This window comes from Chanos chanos, chromosome 4 (assembly GCF_902362185.1).
Source record: "Chanos chanos chromosome 4, fChaCha1.1, whole genome shotgun sequence".
In the NCBI taxonomy this organism is placed as follows: domain Eukaryota; kingdom Metazoa; phylum Chordata; class Actinopteri; order Gonorynchiformes; family Chanidae; genus Chanos; species Chanos chanos.
In genome coordinates, this window is record NC_044498.1 from 25,495,043 (window position 1) to 25,521,799 (window position 26,757).

Consider the following 26,757-nt stretch of genomic DNA (forward strand, 5'->3'; position numbering starts at 1 on the left):
TCAACACCCTTTCTCAAACTCTTCAGTGTTCTACTGTTTTACAATACTTCTCCAAACGACATTTCTCTAGGCTTCACCTGTCCAAAGTGCTTGGAAAACCATCAGGTGAAATATTAACATATTTTATGATTTCACAGAGTTCTCAGGGGCCACATTTATACCCTCTTCACAGGGTAATCTCACACAGCATGGAAAATCAACACAGCTGTGTTTGACCTCTGTCACATTGCTCCTTGGTAACAGTTGTGTGTCTCTGTGTAAAGAGAGAAATATAACTTATGTAGAAGAATGAGGTGGGTGGGGGTAATTACATTGGAAAGGGATGAGATGAGGATTGGAAGGTTCCAGAAACATGAAGGTAAGAGCTTGTCCTGGATAATTACTCAGCCTCCGAGCTGCACTTCACAGCGGACAGAGGAATGCTGGCCCCACCAACGGCCCACTCCCTAAATTCACTCTTTCATTTTTCAATTCTCAGCCACTCCAAAACAAATCCAAGAACACAGAAAGAGAAAGCTCTCTCTCTCTCTCTCTCTCTCTCTCTCTCTCTCCCTCTTTTAAGGCAGGCTTTCTGATGGTCCTCACTGCTGGTAGAGCTTTCAGGACAATAACTTCTCAAGCCATTTCAGATCTTTCTAGAATATTTGGCCTTACTTACACAACAACATGATGATGGATGGCAGATAGCATAGCATGACAGCCACAGAAAATTAATGAGAATTCAAAGGTTTAAATAGGATCAGTCATAAAAGATTTTTTTAACATTCAATGAGTGACAAAGGTCACAAATGATCTGTCATCCCTTCAGCTTGATCTCTCTCTCTCTCTCTCTCTCTCTCTCTCTCTTTCTCTCTCTCTCTCTTTCTCTCTACCTAGAGAGATACAGCTTTCCAAACACACTTCATCTACTGAAATCATAGAAATCTCAAACAATTATACCTAATCAGTATTATCTGAGATGTGTATTTGATTATAGTAAATCTTCTTTTTAGTTTAATCTACAATCCCTCAAAAAGGATGATTATCCTCAACTCTGCTGTGACAGTGATTTTAAGTTCTCAAATAAGACATCAAGAAAGAAGACACAACCAAAAGGCTGTGACACCTAATAAAACTAAACCATTCTTTAATCATTGCAAGTCATAGCTTTCTGTCTATGTAGATCACAGCAGAGAGGCTAATGAAACAGTTACCTTGGGCGCTCTCTCCCTCTCCAGTAGCCGATTGTCATCTCTGTCAGGTTTTCAAAAAGTCACTGATTTTTTATTGTTCTCATAGTATTACAGTGAGGACCCTGTTCCTCCTCACAAAGTGAATAACTCACTGAATCTCGGTCATAGAGGTAGGTCGGGCACCACAGAGATGATGTTCTCTGCCTGACCTCATTCCTGAATCACTACAACCTTTTTCCTTTTTTATTAAGTTACACGGTGATACATAACAGTACGGTATGGGCATACCACAAATCCCATGTCATTAAACCGGTATGTCTTTATTTGCTCATTAGTGTGAAATGTTACGACTCACATTCCATGAGTGTTAGGGGGCTGAGCCTGGCCTGTTATGGTGCGCTAAACGGGGTTGCCGGATTGCATCACCGAGAAGAGAGCTTTCCTGTAGCTATAAATAGGATGACGTCACGTAAGCCCGGCCCTCTTGCTAGTAAAGTCTACTAGGGCTATAAAAAGGGGTGATGCAATGAACCGGCGAGAACGGTAACTTTTTAATCAGAGAGGGAAGAGACACAAATCGAAGTAGAAGTAAAGATAGTTCACTCCTGTCTTGAATTCATCACGAGGTATGTAAGTATGTTACTCAGAAACGTTTCTCGTGCGTAACCAGTGTGATTTATGTTCAGCTGTATTTCAGATAATTCCTGTAAAGAATATAGGCTAAAACGTGTAACAACAACAAAAAGGGTTTACTCAGACTAAAGGTTAACCATATTTTTGTTATTCATTGTAGGAGTTGCGAAGTCAGCTTTGATTATTGTAGGTTAAATTTTAGTATAGGCACTTACAACAGAGCTATGCAAATACCTGGTGATAAGGCATGTTTCGAGAGTAAAAATCAAGTTTTCAACCGTTCAGTATTAACGACGAGGAGTAAGTACAGCTATAACCACGCTCTAGTTATAGCTGTGGTTTTATTTATCATATCACTTTTTTAACTGTAAATGTACCCGTATTGATAGGCAAGCCAACCAAACCAGACGACCGCCTGGGCGGCATGTTCATGTGTAGCAGTTCACTTTTATGATGGGTTATGTGGTGGATTTGGAAATGTTATCACTTTGTGCACCATATGCGTATACTTAAGTCAATACGATAATAAGACAGTGGACTGTTTTATAGGCTCCGGCAATTATAGGATTATTCGCTATGAATTTGTATTAACGCTAAGCTTGTATTAAAATCAGTTCGTGTCTTGTCCGAGGTTCTAGAGGAGTTATACTTTCCTCTATGGTGTGTTATATTCTAGTTATGGTGAAATTAATTATGCTACCTCGGATATAAAAAGATGGTATGCCGAAAAATGAATACGTAAAAATTTTATCCAGCGATAAAGTAAACTATTGAGTAATATCCCTCACTCTCTTCATGATTTGGACTCTGCGCTACGTATGGGTAACTGTTCTGGGGTAAAATTGATTGTTGACGGGTCGATGTTTTTAAATTCAGTGGGCAGAATGATGCTTCAGCATCCTGGATTGGGTCCTTCGGAGATCAGTGCGTCAGCTTTGGTACCTTGCCTTTCACCTCCGGGCTCACTTACGCTGGACGACTTCACCAACTTCTCTCCCTTGGTCAAAGAGGAGTTGCGATTCGCTATCCAGAATAAACGCCTCTCCAACGGCATGAGCACCGTGACGACCGACCTAGCGAACTCAAGTTCCGATCGACCCGCCGAACAGCCGGCAGTAAAGAGAGAGGTAAGAACTTGAATTTGATTAATGAGTGACATCAGCCAAGAACACAGAGTACATAATGACACTCTTTATAATAACTTCTCTTTTTTTTAAATAGTTAATATAGTTATTATATTTAGTCATTAATATTTGACCGTAGTTAAAATACATAGAGCTGTCATGTTTACTTAATTCCCTTTGACACAGTCCATTAATCATGCTCCATATATTGGGACAAGCTTGGGCATGTCTCCCCTTCATGACTCTTAGACTTAGCACTCAGCCCCAGTGACCTGATTTAGAGAGAGATTTTTTTATTTATCATATCAATTTCTAATTATTTAAACAACTCACTAATTTCGTAATATTTTATTTCAGTTTACGCCAGAGGAACAGGAAAGGAGAAAAAGGAGAAGGGAAAGAAACAAAATAGCTGCAGCGAAATGTAGGAATAAGAAGAAGGAGAAAACTGACTGTCTACAAAAGGTAGGCTTTACTATTTGGTCTTCTGGAAATTGTGAGTGAGGACAGTACAGACCGTGAAAAAGACTATCTGAAATGAACCGATTGGTTTGTGAATAGTGTTAAAGTGAATAAGGTGTGTTCCTCTAATTATAGCACAACTTTTGAAAAACTAACTCCACCATATCTTTCTCTCAGGAATCAGAGAAGTTGGAGTCAATCAATGCTGAGCTCAAAGCTCAAATTGAGGAGTTGAAGAACCAGAAGCAGCAGTTGGTTTACATGCTCAACCTTCATCGGCCTACCTGCATCGTCCGCGCACAGAACGGACAGACCCCTGAGGACGAGAGAAACCTTTTCATCCAGCAGATCAAGGAGAACAACCTGCAGGGTCTGAGCCTCTCGCCCACTCCCTCACTACATAACACAATGCCAGCCACCACATGCGGGCATCTCTGATTCACAAACTGTACCCACTACCAAGCTACCTGCATGGTGTGAAGGAGCGCCTGGCCAAAGAGAAAGCCAAAGTGTCACTGCTGTACAGAACTATGGACTAGATGTCACACACGTGCCTGCTACGGCTCACTGAAGGTGTGTTGTGGGGACACTTGAGTATGAACAGAACGGTTTATAGCACTAAAGTGTGGAAGGATATTTAATGTGTTTGTTTATTGTTGTTGTTGTTTTTTAATGACTTTATTTAAAGTTGTACACTGTGCGTGGTGGACGTGTAATCTGATTGTTGTATGTGCAGCAAAACATAAAGTCTTGTTGGCAGGTCAAAGAGCAGAATTTGACTGGCTGGTTTAGGGTACAGGCCTGTTGGTAATGTGGAACCCGCGTGATATATCAGTAAGACAGATTATTGTTTGTGTAGACATTGACCCTGAGTATTAGAAGTGTAGATGATTTTTATTTCTGTGATTTGGGACTTGTGAATATACAATAACACAGAAAAGACTTCTAGCATATGAAACATTTGCTCTACATTTAAGACATTGCATTGAATTAATGTCAGCATAATCTGCCACACCAAGCTGCTACTTATTTCTCAGGATGTGGAATTATGTATGATAAACAGACAATAAGGATGAAGAGTTAAAGGAACCAATGAACATAAGCACTAGAGAAAAAAAAATGCTCTTAGATATTCAAGAAAGTAAGCACTGCACGGGGAGGTGAGAGGCCCTGTTGATTTCGGCAGAGTTAAACATTCTTTTGACTCCTCTGTAAATTTCAACAGCTTCCTCTTTATGACATTTACTCTCTCCTTTATTTCTCTACAGAAGGAACAGGGAAGTACAAGCAAAGTCGACTTATTGACAATAGTTCATCTGGCCTGCTGATTAAATTTGAGGAAGAGACCGTAGCGTGTATGGAAAAACATGTTGTCTTTGAGTGACTGATGTCTCCCTGTTTAGCCTGTACAGAATGTCTGTAATAGGTGTTTTGGGTTATGTATGCAACGTGCTTTCATTTTGCCTGTTTTTTTTTTTTGTTTTTTTTTTTTACCATGGAGCTTATGTTCATCTTAAGATGTTTTTAATTTAGTTTTGATTTTTTTAAGCTATATTGATCCAAAAAAGAGAAAGTTTTGTAAAGAAAAGCTCTTGAAACTGTTGTTGATAAATAACTCAGATTCCAGCACTTATGTCAAACCAAAATCTCTTATAAAATAATCTAAAGTGTTAGGATCATTGAGCTGCTAATCTTCACTGTTATCACTGTTATTACAGGGCTGTCACATCACTATATTGTGCAACCCCCCCCCCCCCCCCCAAATATAAGGGCACTCTTTAAAATGAAAAACAGAGTATAATAAAACAGAACAGATGCTAATTCTCTACCATTTAGAAAACTTTTAGATAACCTATTCTGTCCATCACGTCTTTGTTTACCTCTCGGGGGGGAAAAAACCCTTTATGTATCCGTGTTGTTTCAGAGGGATTTTTTTGGCTGATTGTTTATGTTTGTTTGAGAAAGTGTGCAGGCGCAGGCGTCAGCAATCTCAGTTTTCTGTGTGTTCTACAATAGGGTGTGAACACGTTGGTCATGAAATGCAGCACTGCTGAAGAGTGCACTGAAACTAAAGCTACTATTACTCTGTGAAGCTGAACCTTCCCATATACATTTTCTTTTCACCTAGCACTGTGACAGACGTCTGTTTGTAAGAGACTGAAGGTGGATTTGAAGCTAGCTACTTTAACTCTGGTGTAAAGACTCATTCACTGTCTGAAGCATTCTTGTTTTTTATACTTTATTAATAAAACCACATATACTGCATATTAGTCTGTGCTTGTCTTATATATTAGTCTTTATTGACACATTTCCCTTGCTGAGTTTTAGTGTCAGGACAAGTGTGTATTTCTTTGGAGGATATCAGGTCTTGAGCCACAGTGCAGGAGAGCTCTGTTCACCCTACAGCTCTTTTCTCACACCCAGAAGAGTCTGAATCATCAGGCCGTGCCTAGTAAGATAATAAGTCAAAATATTTCTTTTAAACCACAAAGGGACTGGCCCTTACGAGGAAAGCGTGGGATTAAAAAGTGGGATTAATTTAGTATTTTCCTGGTTAATAATTATGTTAAGTTGGGGAAAGATAGAGGTAATCAGTTCTTTACAAGCATTTTAAAAATAAAATCCCCAGGAATTCCTGTAGAGGGATACAGTTGAAACTGGTGATAGGCTGGTAAAAACAGTGTAATACCAGTAAACAAGACTGTGAAATTCAAATAGAGTATTAGGGGAATATTTCCCCAGCACAACCAACATGGTAGTTTCCATATTTGGAAAGTTTTTCCTTCTGGGAAAGTTGCTTTTCAGTTCAATTGTTCAATGACCAACTGTCCAGCTAAATTTTACTTTTGGTATCTGTATGACTACTCTGAGTGTGTGTAAAAGATTAAGACAGTAGAGTTTCTGTGTTGAATTACCCTCAGTAACAATAACTGGAATGAAACTGTATTGTCATTACTGAGTGTCTAGTTCCTTACTGCAGCATGGCTTTGTTAGCCTGCAGTCAGAATTACTAATACTATTTTTGTTCATGTCCTGTTTGGCTGGAAAACATATCAGTGGTGCAATCAGATCAGATGTGCAACGTAATGTGTTCCATGTGCTCCAGCCCTATTGTCATTAGGGTTTCATAAGAAAACATGGAATCAGATCTAATGACAAGTCAGACAGATGTGTGCTAAGAGTTTCCTCTCAACGTCACAATATAACCATAAGATGATGGAAACCAGTCTAGGACTGCGTTTACAGTGTACCTGAAAGACAACTACCAGCTGAAGAAAATGGATGAAAAATGTTCAAGAAAGAAAGAATGAAAGAAATTTACAAAGTGAAGATGATATTGTACAAGTTTTACTGGTTACGCTGGGCCTTTTTTGCTTCCATTTAACATTTATCCTCTTCTAGTTGCAAGAAAACACTATCCATGATATAAGTTACTGGGAGCTGAGGACCAAGTACGCAGGACAATGCTCATATCCACAGTGAGATGCCAGTGAGATGGTCTGAGTGGAGGATGTGATTTTGGGCTCTCGGGCTGATACACAGAGAGAAATTTTAAACTTTGACCAGAAAGGGTCCATCAGCTACTGTGTCACTAGATTAATGAGAGAAAGGCTCTTCTCCCTCAGAATAGTTTCATCGCTTTCAACAACATCGCCATGTCATAGCAAACAGTAAATCTTTGACATTTCCCTTTCAGGGAAAACACCTCTATTAATACAGCAGCCATGAAAAGTTTCATCAGAATGGAAACAGTCACCAGTAAACTCATTCAAAACTGGTTGTCTTTTTCAAAGATAAGATTTTTATGATCCCTGACACCTGACAAAGAGCTCCCATATTGACCTAAAGCCAGCAAAGCCACAAAAGCTTCTGTTTTCATTTGCTCACATTTGTAATTTCACATTCATATCCATTTCATTTCACATCAGTATGATGTCTATTGTGCATATTCAGTAATGCTTGTTCTCACACACCTGTGGCGGCTAGACATTTACTTGAGCAATATGCAAAAGTAATTACACCAAAGTGTTCAAGGTTGAATGAATACACCATCACACACCAGTGGTTCACTGTTCATGTGACAACTGAAGTTCAAACATGAATGAATACTAAGACTGACCTCTCCAGTCACATCCTGCATGATGCAAACATACACTTGCAGGATAGGATATGAGCTAACATATAGCAATCAGTGTAATCATTTTGTTGCAAACTTTGCGTAATATTCCAGGCATGTCGCATTGAAACTAAGCGAGTGCATTCGGTACAAATGTGCAAGACAGGAAAAGAGCAATAAGTATAAAAGAAGGTTCATTAAGTCACTGTGGGGGCAAAAGGAGTTGAAAGGTGACGGGTGTGTGTGTGTGTGTTTTCAAGTCCATTCATATGGTTGTGGATGAGAACATGTTGGGGCTTGTGAGAATTTCAGCATTATGAGGAAAGCAGAATTCCTCTGAAAAACTGCACATGCTTAAGCCCAGAGTGCTTATTTTTTCAGGACAGGGTCCACAACACAAAACCCCTCTGAATGTCTCATCTCTCACTCTGAGTAAGGGGCTCCTGGAAGTCATGTAGGTTCAACAGAAATGCAATCCATGTGATTTCAGTTCCTTCTAAAGTTCTTTCAGACACCGGGCGTTTCCAGGAATCTGGGGCCAAACACCTACACACACTACCAGGAACTTACAGGGTAGGAAGGAAGCCATTCTTTCAGTTTTCCGGCTATGTAAATCTCTGAGAATGCGTGTGGTTTGTCTTTCCCCACATATTAGATAGTGTGTTTTTTGTGTGTTAGAGAGAGAGAAAGATGAAAGGTACGTGTGTGTCTATATATATATGTGTGTGTGTGTGTGTGTGTGTGTGTGTGTGTATGTATGTATGTATGTATATATGTAGGATAGTATGGTATGTGTATTGCACAAACACACACATATATATGTATATGTTTATTTAACTGTTACCATCATGTCATTATCATCATCGTACTATCATGTTTTTGTAAATTATGACTCATAAGCCAAAATTACACCTACACACATTAACAAACACTCACCACACATGTACATACACTCTTTTTGGTTCAGATAGATGCATACATACATACATGCATACATACAGGCACACATAAATATGTATATATAATTTAGTCTTAAGAGTCCGATTGTGAGAGGTACAAGAGAGGCTTTTCAGAACTCTGTGGTGAAATGCTGTTTGGCCACAAGAGGGCAGAAGAGGGAATGAAATATGCTATTACTGGGCCACGGTTCAGAATAACCAAGTCCACAGAATAGTGTACATTCCATCACTCATCTTCCCAGTCCTGAATTCATTCACATATCCTCTTTTCTAACTTTTGTTTCCTTTCAGTCTTAGTAAGTAATTTGGCAATGCATTTTGAGTTGAGCAAATGTATGAGATGCAGGTTATATAAAAACACATGAACTGTTTTCTGTTACAGAAACAACAATGACAACAAAGCATGTAAATGGCATAAGCTGATGTTGTGGCAGTGGCTTAGATTCAAGCCGTCAAAAAAGCAAGTAACTTGTTCCAACAGACCACATTCCTAAAATGATGTCTCACATCATCCTGAGGCTGAAGTGAAAGTAAACCTGAGCAGGGTCTTGATCAAGAACGTTCAAAATGAGAAGAGAAAACACGAAGAGAAAAAAAGAAGTACACATTCTACACTCTTGGAAGGCACAGGGGTCACAGGCTTTACAGAAGCGATACGCTCGAAACAAATTTGGCCTGAGTGTAGCAACCAACCCCCCCCCCCCCCCCGCCCCCCCCCCCCCCCCCCCCCCCCCCAAATGAAAAACTGGGCTCATGTATCACTGCATTCTAACATAAAAGAAATGAGTGAGCAATGAATGATGAACTCATTATTGTGAGATACAGTTAAACTAATTGTACCAAGCTTCCAACTTTCCCATGGACACAAAAAATGGAATTACAGCACAAGAATTCACTGTAATTTCTGCCACACATCTCCTTGAGATTAAAAAAAAGAAAAGAAAAAAGCAAACAGAGAGCATTTTGATGAGGATTCACACAACAATGTACTAGTATTAACAATGACAAAACAACACTTTTGTGAGATAAAAATAATTTAATGTTTTATTTCGATGATTGAGGTAATGTGACATAGGTGTGGCAAGAGTGAAAGTCCAAATGTTTCAGGAGAGAGCACACACACAGAGACTTTTTCCAGTATCAAACAAGAGAGGATATATTTAAAAGGAGTAGGGCAATTTTTATATCTTTTCTGTTGTTCTTGTTGTTCACTGGTTCTTTCGTAACACGTGTGTATCAGATGAGGCTGCTGACAAACTTCATGATTCCTTTTGGTTGTGACTGTTACAGGTCTGAAGGGTTTACAATTAATTGTAGTAAAGTGGAAGCTGTTTTTCACAGACAACAATAAGCAGATTGCCTGTGGCACATCAAAGTGTTCATATGGCTGTCAGTAAACTATAAGAATGAGAAATTCACAAAAGCAAACAGCATTCACAGAACACAGCAGCAAACTATTGTCTCCTGGATTTTCCCAATACTGCACTGACAAAGAGACAGTGAATAATTCAACATGATTTCATTCTGTAAAGCATAGGATTTCACAATGAATCGATCGTAATCTGAAAACAAACAGGACTGATTTCTCAAATAGGATTTTTAAGTGGCCTTACACTAAATTAGACTTAACATTTAATTTACATTCACTTGTTTTACAGTCCAGTAAGCACACATTAACCTAAAAAACAGGCGATTAGCATGCAGAACTATAAGTTATATGCCTCCTTAAATTTGAGGATAATCCAGAAATGCAGTCCAGGACTAAATTCACGCCTGGTCTGAGAAACAGGTCCTTAGAACTCAGCATCAAAATTCAGTTTAACAGCAAGATCTATGTAACAGCAAGTGATATCGATTGTAAAGAAAACTACTGTAACCACGCATTGACTGTGGCTTGTTTAAGCAGGTTTTAGAGACAGACAGCTGGTCTGGCAGAGCCCTACCTAGACACAGAGCCTGGAGGCAAGGAGCTCTCTTTGGCTCTGTGTGCTGTGTTAATGGAACAGTTCAGGACTGGACACAGGGGCTCGTGGGCTTTGAGGGCCTCGGTGAGGAGTCTTTGTTCTTCTATCAGGAGTTGAACCTCCTTCCTCAGGGAGCTGTTCTCCTGTTCCAGGCACTCATAGGCCTGAAGAAAACACAGGGCAAGGACAGTGATGCCAAACTGATAACAGCATGCTTAATATTTACGAAGAGCGGCACTGCAACCATAACTCATCGTTGTAATTCTGTGTGGTCAACGGGTTGTTTCAGTATAAACCACGACACGTTTTGCGGCATTGCAAATATTGGTTTCAGTGTTCTGTGTATATAGGTGTGTGTATTTATAGTGATGCTATAATAATTCTGTTTAATGATGTATGTGAGAAAGAAGATGAAGATGCGAGAATGCACCTCGTGCAACTCATCTGCGCGCTGCGTTTGTCTTTTGCGGCTCCTCTGCGCAGCAACTCTGTTTTTCTCTCTTCTTTTCAGCCTCTTATCATCGTCATCAGAGCTCTGAATGATAGGATTACCAAACAATAGCATATAACTCAAACGTGTGTATGCTCACAGAAATAAATGCGCCAAATGAAACGGTCAGCATTTGTATCTGCTTATTTAACACTGAGTAGCATAAGAATAAAAAATTTCGTGCAGAAATATCGGAACTCCAATAATCAATTAAGAACTAAGAAAAACGTCTAAGAGAAAACGTTAAATGTAAATGTGCGCAATAAACACGCAGACAAAACTATAAATGTACAAAAGTTCATCTTTTTACTGAAAAAGTCCTTACCTCGCTTCTTCGAAACATATACACGTTCGAAGCATCTTTACGCACAGCAACAAGAGAGGCATTGCAAACTGACATGACAGGTGAAAACGGGGAACACATGGGTGATTAACCGACCAGTGTCTAGTGGGGCTGTAAACTTTTGCTTCAGAGCCAGAACGCATCTGTCATGGAGATCTAAGTCGTATGTTTCTTTTTTGGTAGTGATGCTGCAATCGCCTGAAACGCTTCTACCGCGCTACCGCTTTACTGAAATTGCCCTAAAACTTTCTTCTAAATCACATGGTCAGAGCCGACAACCTGACCTGGGGTAGAGATCATCATCAGTTGCGTTGCTTGTCCTCCAGGTGTCGCTAGTTTGATGGCAAGTGTAGCTCTAATGAAACGTCGCATACTCGTATGTGCGAGTGGAAAATAAAGTGCTGTCCCCGGAGAGACGGATAAAATCTGTCAGTTTATATGCAGTTAAGACTAAGTAACGTTCTTGACAATTATATTCAAGCTGATATAACTTTTTGAAACCAAACAGATTTACACGGATATCCCACATTCTGAAACTAACAGCAAAAGGAAGCGGCTGCCTGCGAGGTAAATGAGAACAGGTGTGAGTGAAGGGGTTGGACTACATTTGTGCAACTGTGATTGTAATCTTATGTTTAGTGACTGCACCATGTAAATCTAATTAAGCCATAATCGTCGTTTTATTGCAATTCAAAATTTTCCGTGAACAAAAATCAAAGTATTGTCAAAATGCCTGGAGCCTTGTATCTTTATCAAATGTACACAATGCTGTCATATTTCAGGTCTTGAAAGATACATAGAAAAGCCAATAAAATCAGAGGTTGTAGTATTGATGTATTAGTTTTATCAGCTTATGGTAAGACTGCAAGTCGAACAAGAGGACAAGAAAAGGGAACCAAAACTGAAAAAAAAAACCCAAAACCAAACACAAACATAAACACACAAAAGTCTTGAAAATCAAACAAAGCACAACGTTGGATCTGTACATTTAATGTGTTTTCGGCTTGCCCTCTGTCAGTCAGAGCCCAGACCACACAGTCTACCAGTCAATCTCACTGGTCAGTTTCACTGGGCATGGCTGTCCTTTTGCGTGGAGGGATGTAGTCATCACTGTACTCAGCTTCCACCACAGCTCTTCTCACAGTCTGTCTGAGGCCTGGGGCTGCGCTCAGGAGGGCTGGGCTCGAGTCCTGCACAGAACAGCCAAACACCTCCCTGTAGACCTCCAGAGACTCCGCTGACAGCTCCATGTTTAAAGCCTGATACAGACCTTCAGCGCTCTGCTGTAGCGACCTCAGGGACTGCACACAAGAGACAGACACAAACACAGAATCAGCCCCTCAACACCTGGTATAACAGATTTAATAAGGAAACTAATCAAACAGAACAACTTATTATGCTGTCTCTACCCCTGAGGGCTTTTTTTAAAACCCTCTCTGTGTAACATCCAAAGGTGCCATGCGTCAGCAACACACTCTGGATGACTTTACATCTGTTTATCAGTTTGTTTTTGATTGTCAGGTTGTGTGCCTTTGTTGTATGACACTCACAGCTGCACAATGGACGTCATAACTACAGCCTTTACTTATCAGGATTGTCTGTTGTGTCATGTCAGCTTAGCTATGCACATGTTGTATGCTGTCACCATGTAGGTCACTTTGTATAAAAGCGTCTGCCAAATGAATGAATGTAAATGTAAATATACATGACACAGAAATTTAAAAAAAAAAGGTCCGATTAGAGAGGAAGGAGTTTGTCTTGTCCATTGACTGCTTTTGACTTTACAAGTTGACAGCAAGTTATGAAGAGTCAGTTTTCACTTTAGTTTTAAACTTGTCAAAACCACATAGCCCAGATATTTCTAACACTCAGCAAATCAGAAAGTGACAGACACTGAGCAAATTAATCAAAAGCAGAACAGCGCTAATGCAGAATTTCTCATTCAAAGCACCACGATGATGAAATAATTACATTTCTTCTACGCTATTTGTGCACTTATTACATGCTGATAATATGTACTGTTTTTCTGGGGTGGGGGTGGGTTGCTGGGTAATATATCACCGTTTTAATTCCTCACTGTGCAAATATGACTCACCTATTAGAAACAAGTGGCTGGGTTCAGAAGTTCACATAGGATTACCAAACCAAACAGATGTCTAAACAGTTACTAAGCACGTAGGCCTCTGACAATTATTTCATAATTGTTTAACTGTGATTTTTTGACACTGGATTCGGCAAACGGACAGGGGCCTACATTTGGTAGAGAGAGGGGCAGAATTCATGACACAAGATGGTGCTTGTTTCAAAACGTAACACGACTTAACTTTTTTGGGATCATTTTGGACTCAAGCCAAACCAGAGGGAGAAGTTAGGCGTGGTTTACTTCATAGGCTGTGTACTTGTGTTATTACATTATCTCACTCACATAACAGTGAAATAACCAAACGATGTATCCTGGGATTCATTCAAGACTTTAGTTTGTTTGAAAATAATAAAATAAATGAATATTCTTTTAATTTGACCAAAAGAGACAATTATATTGTTAGTCGCAATTATTTCTGAGACCATGTATTGTACAGCCACATTTGGAACTGTTACAGCTCTGTGAGCACGTACCCCTCAGTTTGCCCTGTAGTTGTTCTCAGCCTTTGACATGACCAGAGATGAATAAAACTGCCATGGTAATTATCAAAACTTAATAAGATAAACAAACATATTCAGTAAAAAAAACTATTTGGCCAAAGCACAGTGGATATACATCTTTGCATGAAAAAGTACCTTGGATACTGTACGTGCTTGACTGAGCATCCCGGGTGCAGCTTCAGACACATTCTTCATCAGGTCAGCTGTCAGATGATAACAGGTTAACTTCAAACAACAGCAGTACCGCAAAAGTAACAGTATTCAAGACACAAACACACACAAAAAAATCTTTAGTGCACTCACAGTTCAGAGTAAAATGTCTCATGAAGGCTGAAGTATGAACAAGAAGTATTCTCTCAGTAGCTATAGGTAATGTTTTTATCAGTTTTAATGATATGGCTTTGATGGTCTGCATATTCACCTTGCACAGGGTCCTTTTTCATGTCCTCTGGATTCACCATTGACACATAGAAATCCTAGAAACACATCAGAAGGACACTATTTGTGAATAAAAACTGGACATGTATGGCATTTCATATAAAACACAGTCAAGGTTTTCTAAAGTGTTCCGTTTACATACATACTGTATATAGGCTTAGAGTTCGAGTTTAGGCTTTGGTTTTTCAAAAACAAAGTGACATCTAGTGGCTACAGTGAGGAACTACAGTACCGTTAATGAATCACTGATCGAGTGTATACAATAGAAACATGTATTGTATAGTAGATACACAAACCGTGCTCGTAGATCAAATTGTTTATAGGAAATACAAAACCAACCATGAGTTTGCGCTCAGCTTTCAGGGCCCGTACAACGTAAGGAAGGATCTTCTTCGGGTAAAACCTGCGTTTGGCAGAGGTCTGTACAATTTTCTCATCCAATACGTCGTCGAGTGCGCTACATTCGTCGTCTAGATAGACAGACAGACATATAGACATGTGTACATGTCGTAGCCATTGTATTTTTAAATTAAAATTCTCACTCATAAATCAAAGTTCCACTCAAGATTAGCACTCACCATTTGGTTAATTTCACCCGACCCCGTCTCCTCTACCCTCTGTGCCCATAATGATGCTTAACTCACCTAGGTCACACTCAGATTTCTCCTGCCTAACTGCACAGTCCCAATTCTGAAGTTCTATCCTGTCTTGCGCTGCTTAGTTAGAATCGACAGGATACGCCATGTTCTAAATAAAGGTTTCTGCAATAGCCATCTCTTCTAACTTTTCTCAGTTAATAAGAGAGTCATGGAATCATACAGATACTTTGAAACAAAGACAACTGGTTACATAACCTACCATTGCCTTCATCATCTGGTGCTTCTTCCCAGGAAAGGCCGCTGATCAAAACATTTTCTTGTACAGTTTGTTCAAAGGTCTGAAATATCGAAACGTACAAAGGAAGGGGGTTCGACACAGACATGTAGAGGTACAATAATTTCCATGAGTTGTAACGAGTGACTGCAAATGAGGAAAATCTTAACCACGGTAGCTTGAAAACTTCGTTGAACTTAAGCAAGTTAATGTCATATATAGCTAAACGTTAAGAGTCTATCTGGGATATTGACTGTTTGGTTAGTAGGTCGACTGAAACAGCGTAATTTAACGAGAGAATCCAACTTGCTCACCGCTAACAGTTTCTCTTTGTCATCTTCTGAGATTTGAGACTGGGAATCTAATAGTTTTTTCAATGAATGCTTGTATTTTGTAAGTTGGTCAACCACTATTTTCTTGGACTTTAATTTGACCCTAAAATCCTGGCCGCTTTCCGACTGTAAGATGGGAAGATTCGCAGCCTCCATGTTTAGCGCCACTTTTCAAAATGAAAACAACCCAGAAGCGGAAACAGGATTTCCGACGAAATAGGTTCGGTAAGAAACATTTAAACGATTAAACGTTCCCCGAGCTGTTCGTGGACCTCTCTACTGAAAATACGCAGTCATAGACACCAGCAATAACGTTTCTTCGGTACGATTATTTATTTGAAAAGTGTCACACATGAAAGTAAAAAAAGAAGGTATCACGTTCTAGTAACAATGTAAGCTCAACAACATTTCTAAAGTAAGCTGTTGTCCTGGTGTTGATTAATGGACGTTGCATTCATTGATTGTCACTGTCACATATCAGCTCTTGAGTTTGTCGAGGTAAGTTAATGCCAGCCTTTTTCTTGGGGTGAAAGCAAAACACGTCAACCAGAAACAAAAAAAACTACAGAAAGACCAGTCTGATTGTAACTTCAAAGACTGGTTTGTGTTAGAAGACGTTTAAACTTTCAACTGTGAACATTCAAATATTCAAAAGAGAATTACGCGACGTTCATCAGACCGCAATGCATTATTGAGTTTATTAGAGACGATTCCGAGACCAAGTTTATGTCGTTGTCCATAGGACCTTGATGATGTCATCAAACGGACCAAAGAAGTGAGTGTACGATTTAGTTTAACATATAGAAACACATGAACATATTAATAATAATGTTGTAAGGTCGATATTTATAAATTCCGGTTTCATTTCAGGCAAACGTTAAAGCTCTTGTGGCAGTTACAGAGTATGCAAGTGATTTTGAAAGAGTAATCCAGTTGTCCAAGAAGTAAGGAGCTTTTCTCAATGCTGGTACTGTCCATGCAACCTGACTCATTTCAATGACTTTGTTCTTTAAAAGGGATTAATGTATAGTGAACGTTAGATGACCTTGTTAATTGGTGAGAAGCTTCAATTTTTGCCGAATGTTTTCAAAAAGACATAGTTTCTTTTCAAATATTCATTAAGTATTTCTTTTCATGCATGAGTTTATATTTCCAGTGACATGCTGTTGAGAAAATAGCTCTGCTGTCTGTATCATGGTCTGTTCACAACATTAGTGAGAATGTTCCTCTCTTTTCTTTCCTTATGTTTCTTATGAAACAATTCACTGGAACATTTTTAACATTGTTTACACACTTCATGGTCACCGGCTGATGTTTCACTGGTAAAATGTTGTCCTTTGGATTCTCTTACTGTTTGCACTTCAGTTATCCAGACCTTGTATTACCTTGTTTTGGAATTCATCCAGTTCAAGGCACGGGTCAGGACAGACGTAGTGCCAATATTCAGGTGAATATGGCTGTAAAAGTTTAAAAAGCTTTCCCAAATCAATATTATTCTCACACAGCCTGACTGACGACTGCTGCCTATGGCTGTGTGTTTTCACAGGACTTAGAGCCAGTCCTTCCTCTATTCCAGAAGTATAGAAATGACATCATTGCCGTGGGTGAAGTATGTGAACACTGCACTCCTTGATTCTGAAACCCAAAATGTTACCTTTGTATTTTGTTCAACGTGTGCTCATGAAACACTCTCAGAAATTCAGTTGTCTGTGCACAACATTAAATATAGCTAAGCACTACAGGATTTAATGGTAAAGTGATAAACAAAGATCCTGTCTGATGGTGTCAGAATACAATTTCAGAACAGCTGAGATTTTAGCCCTGCATCCATATTGAGATCCATACTGAGATTTCTTTTTTAATGAAACTTCTTTTGTGAGTTCATGAAAATCATAGAAGGCCATAGAAAATAAAGTAAATCCTTCAGAACAGAAGCCTTTGAGGGAATGTACATTTTTTCAGAGCTTTTTTCTCACAAGGTTTAGAAAATTAACAAAGTCAACACTCTTCCTGTTGAGTAAGCCATTTGTGATGGTAGAATGACTTCTATTCAAACTCTGCATGTTCTTCTCTAAGCCGTGCCACAGCAGATATAGCAGCTATTTTAAACTACCTTCTTACAAAAAGCTATTTTTTGACATGCCATCATTTTTCCATCATCATTCTGGGGTAGCACACTTAAAGTGTTTGCCAATTATTTGCTAGCCTGCATTGACTTCTTATCCTCACTGTAACACTCAAACAAGTAGTCATTAAAAATAGTTAAAAAGAGTGGACTCCCACATCACTCTTATTGTTACAAACTTATATGGTTTTGGTAACTTTCTTTCCTGAGTGTCTTTGTTTGTTTGTGTGTGTGTGAATACAGATTGGTCTAGACTTCACACCATGGTGTGCACCTACTGTTCAGGAGCGGGAAGAGCAATTAATGATCTTCAGAAGACAACTGGAGGTGTCCAAAGAGCTGGCATTGCCAGTGTGAGTATACAGCGAGTGCTGCTCTTCTGGCTTATGTATGGTACCATAATGTCACATGTTTAGGGCTGGCACAGTGTCAGAATCAGAATCACCTTTATTCGCCATGGTGCATTACATGTACAAGGAATTTTACTTGCTCTTCTCTATGCGGTTCACAAAATACACAATAAATACAAATACACAGTAAATACACAACAGATACAATACACTTGACAACACAACAATGGACACAAGACGCCTAATATAAGTTTCAGGTTTCAAGTTTAAGTTTATTTAGAGCCCAATATCACTGTTTACAGTCTCAAAGGGCTTTACATGCCCACAGGATTACAACAAAACAGAGCAGGGTGGCACCCCCTGACTTGATCCTCATAGCGGGCAAGAAAAAACTCAAAAAACCCAGACGTTAGGGAAAAATAGGAGAAATCTTGAGAAGGACCACAAAGAGAGGAGACCCCTTCTAGGCCAGCCAGGTGTGCAGTAGGTGCCAGCCCAGAGGGTAAATTACAAAACAACACAGTGATAATAAAATGAAAACACAACTAGTAGGTAGTATGAAGAAAGACAAGACAGCATGGGGCTCAGTTGGGGTGGACGGCACAGCTGTAGCAGCGCAGGAGGACACGAAGCCGCAGCATCCATCGGGATGACGGTGAAGAGGGATGACATGGAGGGTGGGGGGGGCACACCTAAGAGAAAGTAGCTACATTCAAGCCAGACACTCATGCTCAGACTGATGAGCCACAGCCATGCAGGAGAAGAGGGAGGGAAGGAGAGCATTATTGGAGTAGCGGCACTTAACAGATGAAATAAGAAAAATAATTTTATAGATAATTTTGTATTGAAAGTTGCAAGAGTAGTGGCTGAGGAGGGCGCAGGAGGAGCAGGGCCATGCGGGGGGAGCAGGCCCAGGGACAGCAGGGCACAAAGTCATTCAGCCGGCCAGGGGAAGGTGCCACATCCAGGAAAGAGGTGCAGACATCGACCACTCACACAAAGAGAAGAGAGCAGGTTAATGACAGAAACTGACCAGGTTAAGATAAGAGCAGAGGAGAGGGAGGAGAGAGAGAGAATTTTAAATGTTAATAGGAGGACTTTAAAATCAGCCCTCATGTGAATTGGGAGCCAGTGAAGGGAAGCCAGGACGGGAGTGATGTGATCGAACTTCCTAGTTCGGGTCAGGATTCTGGCAGCAGCATTCTGGACGAGCTGAAGACTGGTGCTAGAGGCAGGCAAACCAGAGTACAGAACGTTACAGTAGTCGAGGCGAGACGTGACAAATGCATGGACAATGGTTTCTGCATCAGCTAAACATAGTAGGGGCCTAATTTTGGCAATAAATATACAATACAATACACAATACAGGACCTGCAATACATATACTATAAACAATACAATGTACAGTACAATGTACATCTGCAGTATGAAATACACAATACAGTATACACGGCTCCAGACTAACATTTTACATTGGTTGCACCGGTGCGCCTAACTTTTTCATTTACGTGCACCAGCACATAATATAGGTGCACCCAAATTTTTTTACCACGCCTTTTGGCACTGCAATAATACATTTTAAGCCTTACCTTTTTTGTCAGTTCCCATACACGGGGGGGGGGCTGCTCTGCTGGCCATGCACCTGTCAGGGCACAGGACGTCAGGTGCGTAGCCAACGGACAGGCCTGACGGGCCTAGGCCCGCCCAAAAGATGCATAGGCTACCCGATTCCTGGCCGGGCCACCAAAGACATGCAGGTTAGGCGAATTGGAGACACTACATTGCCCCTAGGTATGAATGTGTATGTTTTTTTGTTTTTTTAAAATCCGTGTAAAATATAAAGTCTTAGAACGTCTTAAATTTAGTTTTTGATATTCAGGTCAAAAAATGTCTTAAATGTCTAGAATTGTAGGAGGGGAGGCATGTTCAGTCTGTTTTATTACACCGGTATTTTATATCCTACAACAGTGACCATTTCCGCAACGTCCAATATCTATTTGTTTGTACGTTAAAGAGGTAGCGTACACTAGGTGCTTGTGTGTCCGCTTGTGTGGCTGTGATCTGCATTTTAACTTAGAAGAAGAATGTGTTTATCCAGCTTACGATTTAAGGGCTGAGGCAGGGAAAATGGAAAAAAACCAAAAGCACGATGCTGCAAGCAAGCGTCAGGCACAAGTGCTATGCTAGCACCCGAAAAGTACGCCCATCGAGTCGTTCACTGCTGCTGCGGTGGTAAATGCAGGGGGACTTTTTTCCATTGGGTTGGGTCTATCACCATACAGTTTTATTTTCGTTAATGAGAAGGCAGTTATGTTATCTAATGTGCGCCGAATATTTCTGTCATTCAAATTCAGTAAAACTCAATAACTGTGTATACTGTAGTCTAGTTTGTCGATTTCTTTTGCTGTGGTAATAATATTATTTTTTCCCCTTTCAGAGGTATTTAAAAGGTCTTAAAAGTCATTAAATTTATACTTAAAAATGTGCAGCTACCCTGGTTATCTGTGTAAACAACAGCTGTTAGCATGACATTGCCATACCACCGTCGGCCGGCTTACGTCACTTCAGCGTTCCTACTGGCGGTACAAATGCAAACAGGAAAAAAGCCCTAGAACAGGGGTGGGCAAATCCGATCCTGGAGGGCCATGGTCCTGCTGTTTTTCTTGTCGACCAACTAAATACAGTCTCTGATTGGCTGAAGAGCATGCACACCTGTTTTCAAAGTGAAAATCAACAGATAGTTAAGAGGTGAAAACAAAAACCAGCAGGACACCAGCCCTCCAGGACTGGATTTGCCCACCCCTGCCCTAGAATGTATGTAGTTCTAGAGGGAGCTCCCCAGGGGGTCATTCTTCTTGGATGAGACCTTAGAACTGTTCGGTTTGAAAGCGCCTATTCACTTCAGCAGTAGCTTATAAAGAACGTGTAGGCTGGTGATGGACCATGAGTGAAAGCTGTGCCCACTCACTTTTGCCTACACCACTACAGGATGTGTCTCTAGGAAACACTGTGCTTTTTGAACGTTTCAATTTGGAATGTCGATGCTCCAGCAGCAAAAGCACTGTTCCCAGCCGTGCTTTGGTCGCACTCTTTGCAATAAATGCAATGCATAATGTTGGCCGTTCTATCATATTTGTGCCACGGAAATTGGCAGAGTTGGGGCAGGTCTTTGCAGAATGCGAGTGGGAAAAAAATAACGCTACACCCTGCATCGCATGTGTGACAAAAATGGTCGCACTCTGGAGCCATGATATACAATACAACAGACAACACCAGGACAGTGTGTAGTGTAATTCAATAATTAAATGCTAAATGGTAGATGGTACATAGAATTCACAGTAGGTATGTGGTATGAGTGGTCGATATAGAGGCACAGAAGGTGGTAATGTGGTATGAGTAGTCAATACTAAAGGCACAGTGGTTCCACATAAATCCAAATACAACAAACAGTACAAGAGTTCAGGAGGTGTTAAGAAGGGTTACCGCCTTGGGATAGAAGCTGTTTTGGCATCGTGTGGTTTTGGTCTTGATAGACCTGTACCATCGCCTGGAAGGGAGTCTTACGAACAGGCTGTGGGCTCGGTAGGAGGGATCAGCCACAATCTTCCATGCACGTTTACTGGCTCTGGAGCTGTGTAGGTCCTTGATAGAGGGCAGGTAGCAGCCGATGACCCTCTGAGCCGTGCGTACGACGCTTTGTAGCTTGGCCTGGGAGCGGGCTGATGCAGAGTCGTACCAGACCATGATAGATGATGTCAGGACGCTCTCTACGATGGCCCTGGAGAACTGGACCAGGATGCGTGGGCTGTTGCAGAAAGAATATCCATTGTTGTGCTTTCTTGGCTAGGGTGGTGATGTTGATGTCCCGTTTTAGTGTGTTGGAGATAGTGGAACTCAAATGATTCCACCTGAGTGACGTTAATTGCTGGGGGGAGTGGGCTGGAGCATTTTTTCGGTAGTCCATTATCATCTCCACTGGTTTTTTGGTGTTGCAATCCAGATTGTTGCTTGCACACCATGTCTCGAGGCAGTCAACCTCCCTCTGGTAGTTGGATTCATCATTGTTGGTGATGAGGCCTACTATTGTGGTGTCATCTGTGAATTTGATGATTTTGACAGATCGCCAGAGACGCAGTCATTGGTATACAGGGAGTAGAGCAGAGGGGACAGCACACAGCCTTGTGGGGCACCCGTGCTAACTGTGAGAGGATCAGGTGAGGGCCCAGTCTGACGTATTGTCTTCTGTTGGTGAGAAAGTTTGTAATCCACTGAAAGATGGAATAGTCAATGTTCAGCTGGGCCATTTTGCTGTGGAGAAGGTCTGGGATGACTGTATTAAAGGCTGAGCTAAAGTCCACAAACAGGACTCTAGCATAGGTGTCCGGTTTGTCAAGGTGCTGCAGGATGTAGTGGAGCCCCATGTTGACAGCATCCTCTGCTGAGTGACTGGGCCTGTATGAAAACTGCAAGGGGTCTGTAAGATGTTCAGCAGCGGCTTTGAGGTAGGAGAGGACCAGATGTTTGAATGTTTTCATGAGCACAGAGGTGAGTGCAACCGGTCTGTAATCGTTCAGGTGGGAGATTTTGGACTTTTTGGGAACTGGAACGATGACGGCTGATTTAAAGCAGTCGGGGACTCTGCATAGGTTCAGAGACTGATTGAAAATGTGAATACTGGAGCCTGCTTGCTGGCGCAGTGTTTGAGGGCAGCATGTGATGCCATGTCTGGGCCTCGAGCTTTGCAGGGGTTTTGTTTTTTGAAGAAGGACCGCACCTCTTGCTCAGAAATGGAAAGTGGAGTGGTGAGTGTGGGAGGAGGGGGGCAGACTGAGCATTCAGGGTAAAGGGCTGGCTGAGTGGAGGGGAGGTGAGAAATGGAACGGTGGGAGGTAGTGACTAAGGTGGATGGGGAAAGGGAGATCCTTTGTGATTTGAATCTCCTGTGGAAAACATTTAATTGTCCTGGGAGTTTGGTGTCAACGGGGGCTTATTTTTATTGTCTGTAGCCTGTGGCAGACTGTAATCCCTGCCAGCCAACTCTTGTGTCGTTGTTGCCGAATTTTTGTTCAGTTGAGTCTTTGTAGATCTTCTTTGCATTGTGGATAGCTTTGTTGAGTGTGTACTTGGCCTTGATGTACACATCTGTCAGCACTCCTGCAGGCTACCTGTAGGTCAGTGTCTTACGTTTAGGGAAGTAGTAGCACAGAAATCTAAAAATGAAGAGTTGTATGATGCTGAGAAATACTAACTAAACCTGAAGTGATTGTCTGTTTTAAAAAAGTGTTCCTATGAAATAAAAATGCTTTTTAAATAAAAGTGTTTCTTTTTTTTTATGGAAAACAGGAATGTCCATTCCCGCTCTGCTGCCAAGGTCACCATAGGCACCATGAAAGAACTGGGCAAGGACCTCTAGCTAACACTGGAACACAAAATTCAAAATGGCTGTACTCTTTCAAAACCAGAGTGTGGTCTTATCACCAGCCTCATTAGGTTTTGTGTATTTCTCTCTCTGTCAGGGATTAGAGACGCACTGTTACACAATTTTGCAGGGAAGCCATCAGTGGCACTGGAGGCAGTACGAGCTGGATACTGCCTGTCCTTCCCCCCTGTCATCAGCACAAACCAACAGGTAAGAGGGTCATCTTACTCACCTGTTATTATATGCAATCCATCTCTTCCACACTAGTGTATGTGCCAAGGCAGGGATTCAGGCAGTGTTTGCCCACCAGATCTGACTTTTACAGGCAAGTTTCTGGGTGCTGTTGTCTGCTAGTGTTGGACCTTTTAGAATCCAGGTGCACTTTTAAAAGAACCATGTGCACTATAAGCAGTCTCACTTAAGGCCTTGTTGGAGAAACAGTGAATTCTAAAACCCATCAACTAGCTAGCTTACTTCACCAAAGTATGAGGTAAGATATCACACTTTTCAGTCATGGTGAAGTATTGGTGTTTAGTTCAGGAGGACATTATTTGTTTCTCTTAAGGTGTTCTTTATTGACAATATTGGAAGAGTGATCATTCATGTTCCCTTCACACCAACCTGGGAGTGGTCTGCATCCACTGGGCTTTAATCAACTCTGGAATACCATTAATGACAAAAACTACAAAATACAGACAAAAATAAGAATACTTAGGCCAGCCTATTACAATGAACAGCCACTGCTTAAAAAAAAACCCAAGCTGCTTAACTATCAAATCCCATTTTTCAATTGATAAATAAATGATAAACATCTTAATCAGGCCACGCTGTACACAGACTTAAATTGCACATGGGCAACGCAGTCAAATTAGGAGTAGTCCTGACTGTTCTACACTCTGTAGTCTTGCTCATATTTTTAAAAGGTTCATTTCTTAAAAATATGGAACACATTTTACATGTTACAGTAATAAATGAAAATGAAAAAATGTGTGCTTATATCTTAAAATTAAAATTAGACAATATATTCAAGTGGCCTACGCAGCACCAGGAAGTGACATGAGCTTAAACCAAGAGGTGCAGTTCTCTGTTTGTTTGCACTCTTGGTCACAAACACAATGACTTTATCAGGTTTCAAAGGGAAATAAGACTGGGTTTAACAATTGTGGAACCTCTGGTAACCACATTCCTGGCAACCCTTCTGTGTACATGGAGTACATGTAGGCTTTATGGGAAAATTTCATGCTGCAAGAGACACACACTCACCAACCAAGAAGGGGAAAAGTATGTTATTCTGTAGATGTTTCTCCGATTTTTCTCTGTAAATTACTTGTCATTGCACCAGTTCATTTCAGAACTATTTCACACTAACATTGTTACAGTTACATGTAGGACTGCTTTTTCCATCACTTTCGTGATCACCTCCACTCTAGTGATTACTGTTATAGATAAATAAAGTATTTAGAAAAATATTGAAAGATAGAAAAGGTGTTTAAGTCTAATCTAGTCATCCAGTGTATGTAAGTCACCACTGCACTGTTTCGTAACACATCCCCAACATTTACTGAAATGTCGTAATCTTTAAGTACTAGGCTACCTACAGGTGGTCATCACATGTTGGGAAAATGACATGTAGGGTTTGTCATTTAAGGGTTTAATTTGACTCAGCTCTCTTCTTAACTCAAAGTATTTCAATATTAGGACTTTAATTAAGTTCCTGCTAATTCTGTGACATGTACCATGACGCAGAGAGTCAAGCTCATCAGACAGATTCCTCTGGAAAACATTTGCTTGGAGACAGACTGTCCTGCCTTAGGACCTGAAAAAAACGTAAGTTGTCTTGTGTATCAGGTGCAACTATGTAGATATATATGTTATCCAGTAGCTTATGCCATTTATCTAAGTCATGTGATCCCCCTCCTCCCCCTTTGTCACTTTTCAGGTCAGAAATGAGCCAAAAAACATAACTCTGTCATGTGAACACATTGCTCGAGTGAAAGGAATTCCTTCAGAGATGGTTGCAGACGTCACTACGCAGAATGCCCTTCGCTTGTTCCCAAAACTCAAGAGAATTCTGAAACCATAGAAGGTTTACATATTCATATTAAGAATATGCACATTATTGAATTTATCTAAACTAACGCAGTGGAATCCACGTGATATATTATTTGACTGAAACCCCTGTATCTGTATAATAAAGCATATGCCACAGGACTTTTTTTTTTAATTTTTATTTTAGTTTGTTTGTGAGATAGCCTACCCAGGGTCTGGCAGCTGGACATTTTGCTGTCATTCACACCAGATGTGTCTTATCTGCAACAACAAGAATGAAATGGACCACATTAAATCGTATGTTGTGTATGTCGTATGTAGAAATGCTAACAAAGACGACAGGGCCGTATCTAGCCTTCTATGTAAATCAAATGTTACACCCTGTTAATCCTCAGACTGTAAAAGGCAGGTGCTATATTTGCTCTTTAAAGTATAAACAGATGTCCTTACGGCTCTCCTCAAAATGTCTTCGCTCAGGATAACGGGTGATACTTCCAATCCAGGAAGATCTCGGTTCGGGTGACATCATTTGCAAGGCGCCGATTTCAAAAGTGTGCTGCAAATGGCAAGCAAAGTGCCTTCTCTGAGATCGCTCCAACAATTTGCAGTCTGTTTCCACACAACACCAGGTTTCTCTTTGCATGTTTAGCTCAAACAATTTATCCTGTTTTGACTTCGTCATTCCTGAGCAGTTCTTCGGTGCAGCCGAAAAGGTGACCTGTAAACTTCTCTAGTGGTTATCTTGTTACCGTGGCCATGGAAACACGAGGCCCGAGCGATAGTGCGGATGAGTATGACAGAATTTAAAATGATCCTGGGGGGCACGGTTTTGAACTCCGAAAGAGTTGCACTTTATCACTTTCAAAATTGAATTCTGAAATCAAAAGAATTATGTTGTACATCAGAATTACAGTTTTGCCCCAGTTTACATTATGTCTATACAAACCAGTCACAGAGCACAGATGTTTTACACGACACCCCACAAAACAATGTTCACCCTACCAGCTCTTGGAACCTTCATTACTGTCATATAGGCTATACTGGCATTCTGGGTTAAACTAAGATTAAGGATTAGCGGGAGACAAAGACCATATGGTCGGAGTGCGACTGGATCGGTTTCCATTAATTTAATTTAGTTTACTGAACGACGCTGAGATGACACAAAGTGAATGACAGTAAATATGTTTACTTTTATCATGAATCATATGGATGCTTGTTAGGCTATATGGGTGTCTGCGGTTTTCGTTAATAACTGTGAATGTTA

The 26,757-nt window shown here is 40.6% G+C and overlaps 4 protein-coding genes across 4 annotated transcripts; 2 read left to right on the forward strand and 2 right to left on the reverse strand.

The window, feature by feature from the left end:
* The first annotated feature begins 2,689 nt into the window (after positions 1 to 2,689).
* Positions 2,690 to 3,829, forward strand: atf3 (activating transcription factor 3). Its single transcript, XM_030772203.1, has 3 exons — positions 2,690 to 2,932; positions 3,287 to 3,394; positions 3,569 to 3,829. The coding sequence occupies exons 1-3, from the start codon at positions 2,690 to 2,692 to the stop codon at positions 3,827 to 3,829; spliced, it is 612 nt and encodes a 203-aa protein (XP_030628063.1).
* Positions 3,830 to 10,406: 6,577 nt separating this feature from the next.
* Positions 10,407 to 11,321, reverse strand: batf3 (basic leucine zipper transcription factor, ATF-like 3). Its single transcript, XM_030772204.1, has 3 exons — positions 11,247 to 11,321; positions 10,862 to 10,966; positions 10,407 to 10,595 (listed from the first exon to the last, which is right to left on the reverse strand). Exons 1-3 carry the CDS (start codon positions 11,319 to 11,321, stop codon positions 10,407 to 10,409), a joined length of 369 nt encoding a protein of 122 aa, XP_030628064.1.
* A 995-nt stretch (positions 11,322 to 12,316) lies between these two features.
* Positions 12,317 to 15,706, reverse strand: nsl1 (NSL1 component of MIS12 kinetochore complex). Its single transcript, XM_030772205.1, has 6 exons — positions 15,533 to 15,706; positions 15,204 to 15,282; positions 14,685 to 14,815; positions 14,329 to 14,383; positions 14,043 to 14,110; positions 12,317 to 12,565 (listed from the first exon to the last, which is right to left on the reverse strand). Exons 1-6 carry the CDS (start codon positions 15,704 to 15,706, stop codon positions 12,317 to 12,319), a joined length of 756 nt encoding a protein of 251 aa, XP_030628065.1.
* A 139-nt stretch (positions 15,707 to 15,845) lies between these two features.
* tatdn3 (TatD DNase domain containing 3) lies at positions 15,846 to 25,655 on the forward strand. Its single transcript, XM_030771723.1, has 10 exons — positions 15,846 to 16,048; positions 16,293 to 16,325; positions 16,421 to 16,494; positions 16,916 to 16,997; positions 17,097 to 17,159; positions 17,919 to 18,028; positions 23,369 to 23,424; positions 23,542 to 23,654; positions 25,191 to 25,271; positions 25,384 to 25,655. The coding sequence occupies exons 1-10, from the start codon at positions 15,992 to 15,994 to the stop codon at positions 25,525 to 25,527; spliced, it is 813 nt and encodes a 270-aa protein (XP_030627583.1). The 5' UTR covers positions 15,846 to 15,991; the 3' UTR covers positions 25,528 to 25,655.
* Positions 25,656 to 26,757: the final 1,102 nt, after the last annotated feature.

What these genes read in the sequence shown, in the direction of transcription:
- atf3 (XM_030772203.1), top strand. Translation starts at nt 2,690, where the DNA reads ATGATGCTTCAGCATCCTGGATTGGGTCCTTCGGAGATCAGTGCGTCA. An exon ending in AGCCGGCAGTAAAGAGAGAG is followed by an intron (nt 2,933 to 3,286) that starts GTAAGAACTTGA and finishes ATTTTATTTCAG; the next exon opens with TTTACGCCAGAGGAACAGGA. An exon ending in AAACTGACTGTCTACAAAAG is followed by an intron (nt 3,395 to 3,568) that starts GTAGGCTTTACT and finishes TCTTTCTCTCAG; the next exon opens with GAATCAGAGAAGTTGGAGTC.
- batf3 (XM_030772204.1), bottom strand. Translation starts at nt 11,321, where the DNA reads ATGTCAGTTTGCAATGCCTCTCTTGTTGCTGTGCGTAAAGATGCTTCG. An exon ending in ATATGTTTCGAAGAAGCGAG is followed by an intron (nt 10,967 to 11,246) that starts GTAAGGACTTTT and finishes CCTATCATTCAG; the next exon opens with AGCTCTGATGACGATGATAA. An exon ending in GCGCAGATGAGTTGCACGAG is followed by an intron (nt 10,596 to 10,861) that starts GTGCATTCTCGC and finishes TGTTTTCTTCAG; the next exon opens with GCCTATGAGTGCCTGGAACA.
- nsl1 (XM_030772205.1), bottom strand. Translation starts at nt 15,706, where the DNA reads ATGGAGGCTGCGAATCTTCCCATCTTACAGTCGGAAAGCGGCCAGGAT. An exon ending in ACCAGATGATGAAGGCAATG is followed by an intron (nt 14,816 to 15,203) that starts GTAGGTTATGTA and finishes CTGTCTATCTAG; the next exon opens with ACGACGAATGTAGCGCACTC. An exon ending in GAAAAAGGACCCTGTGCAAG is followed by an intron (nt 14,111 to 14,328) that starts GTGAATATGCAG and finishes ATCATCTGACAG; the next exon opens with CTGACCTGATGAAGAATGTG.
- tatdn3 (XM_030771723.1), top strand. Translation starts at nt 15,992, where the DNA reads ATGGACGTTGCATTCATTGATTGTCACTGTCACATATCAGCTCTTGAG. An exon ending in TCATCAAACGGACCAAAGAA is followed by an intron (nt 16,326 to 16,420) that starts GTGAGTGTACGA and finishes GTTTCATTTCAG; the next exon opens with GCAAACGTTAAAGCTCTTGT. An exon ending in AGGCACCATGAAAGAACTGG is followed by an intron (nt 23,425 to 23,541) that starts GCAAGGACCTCT and finishes TCTCTCTGTCAG; the next exon opens with GGATTAGAGACGCACTGTTA.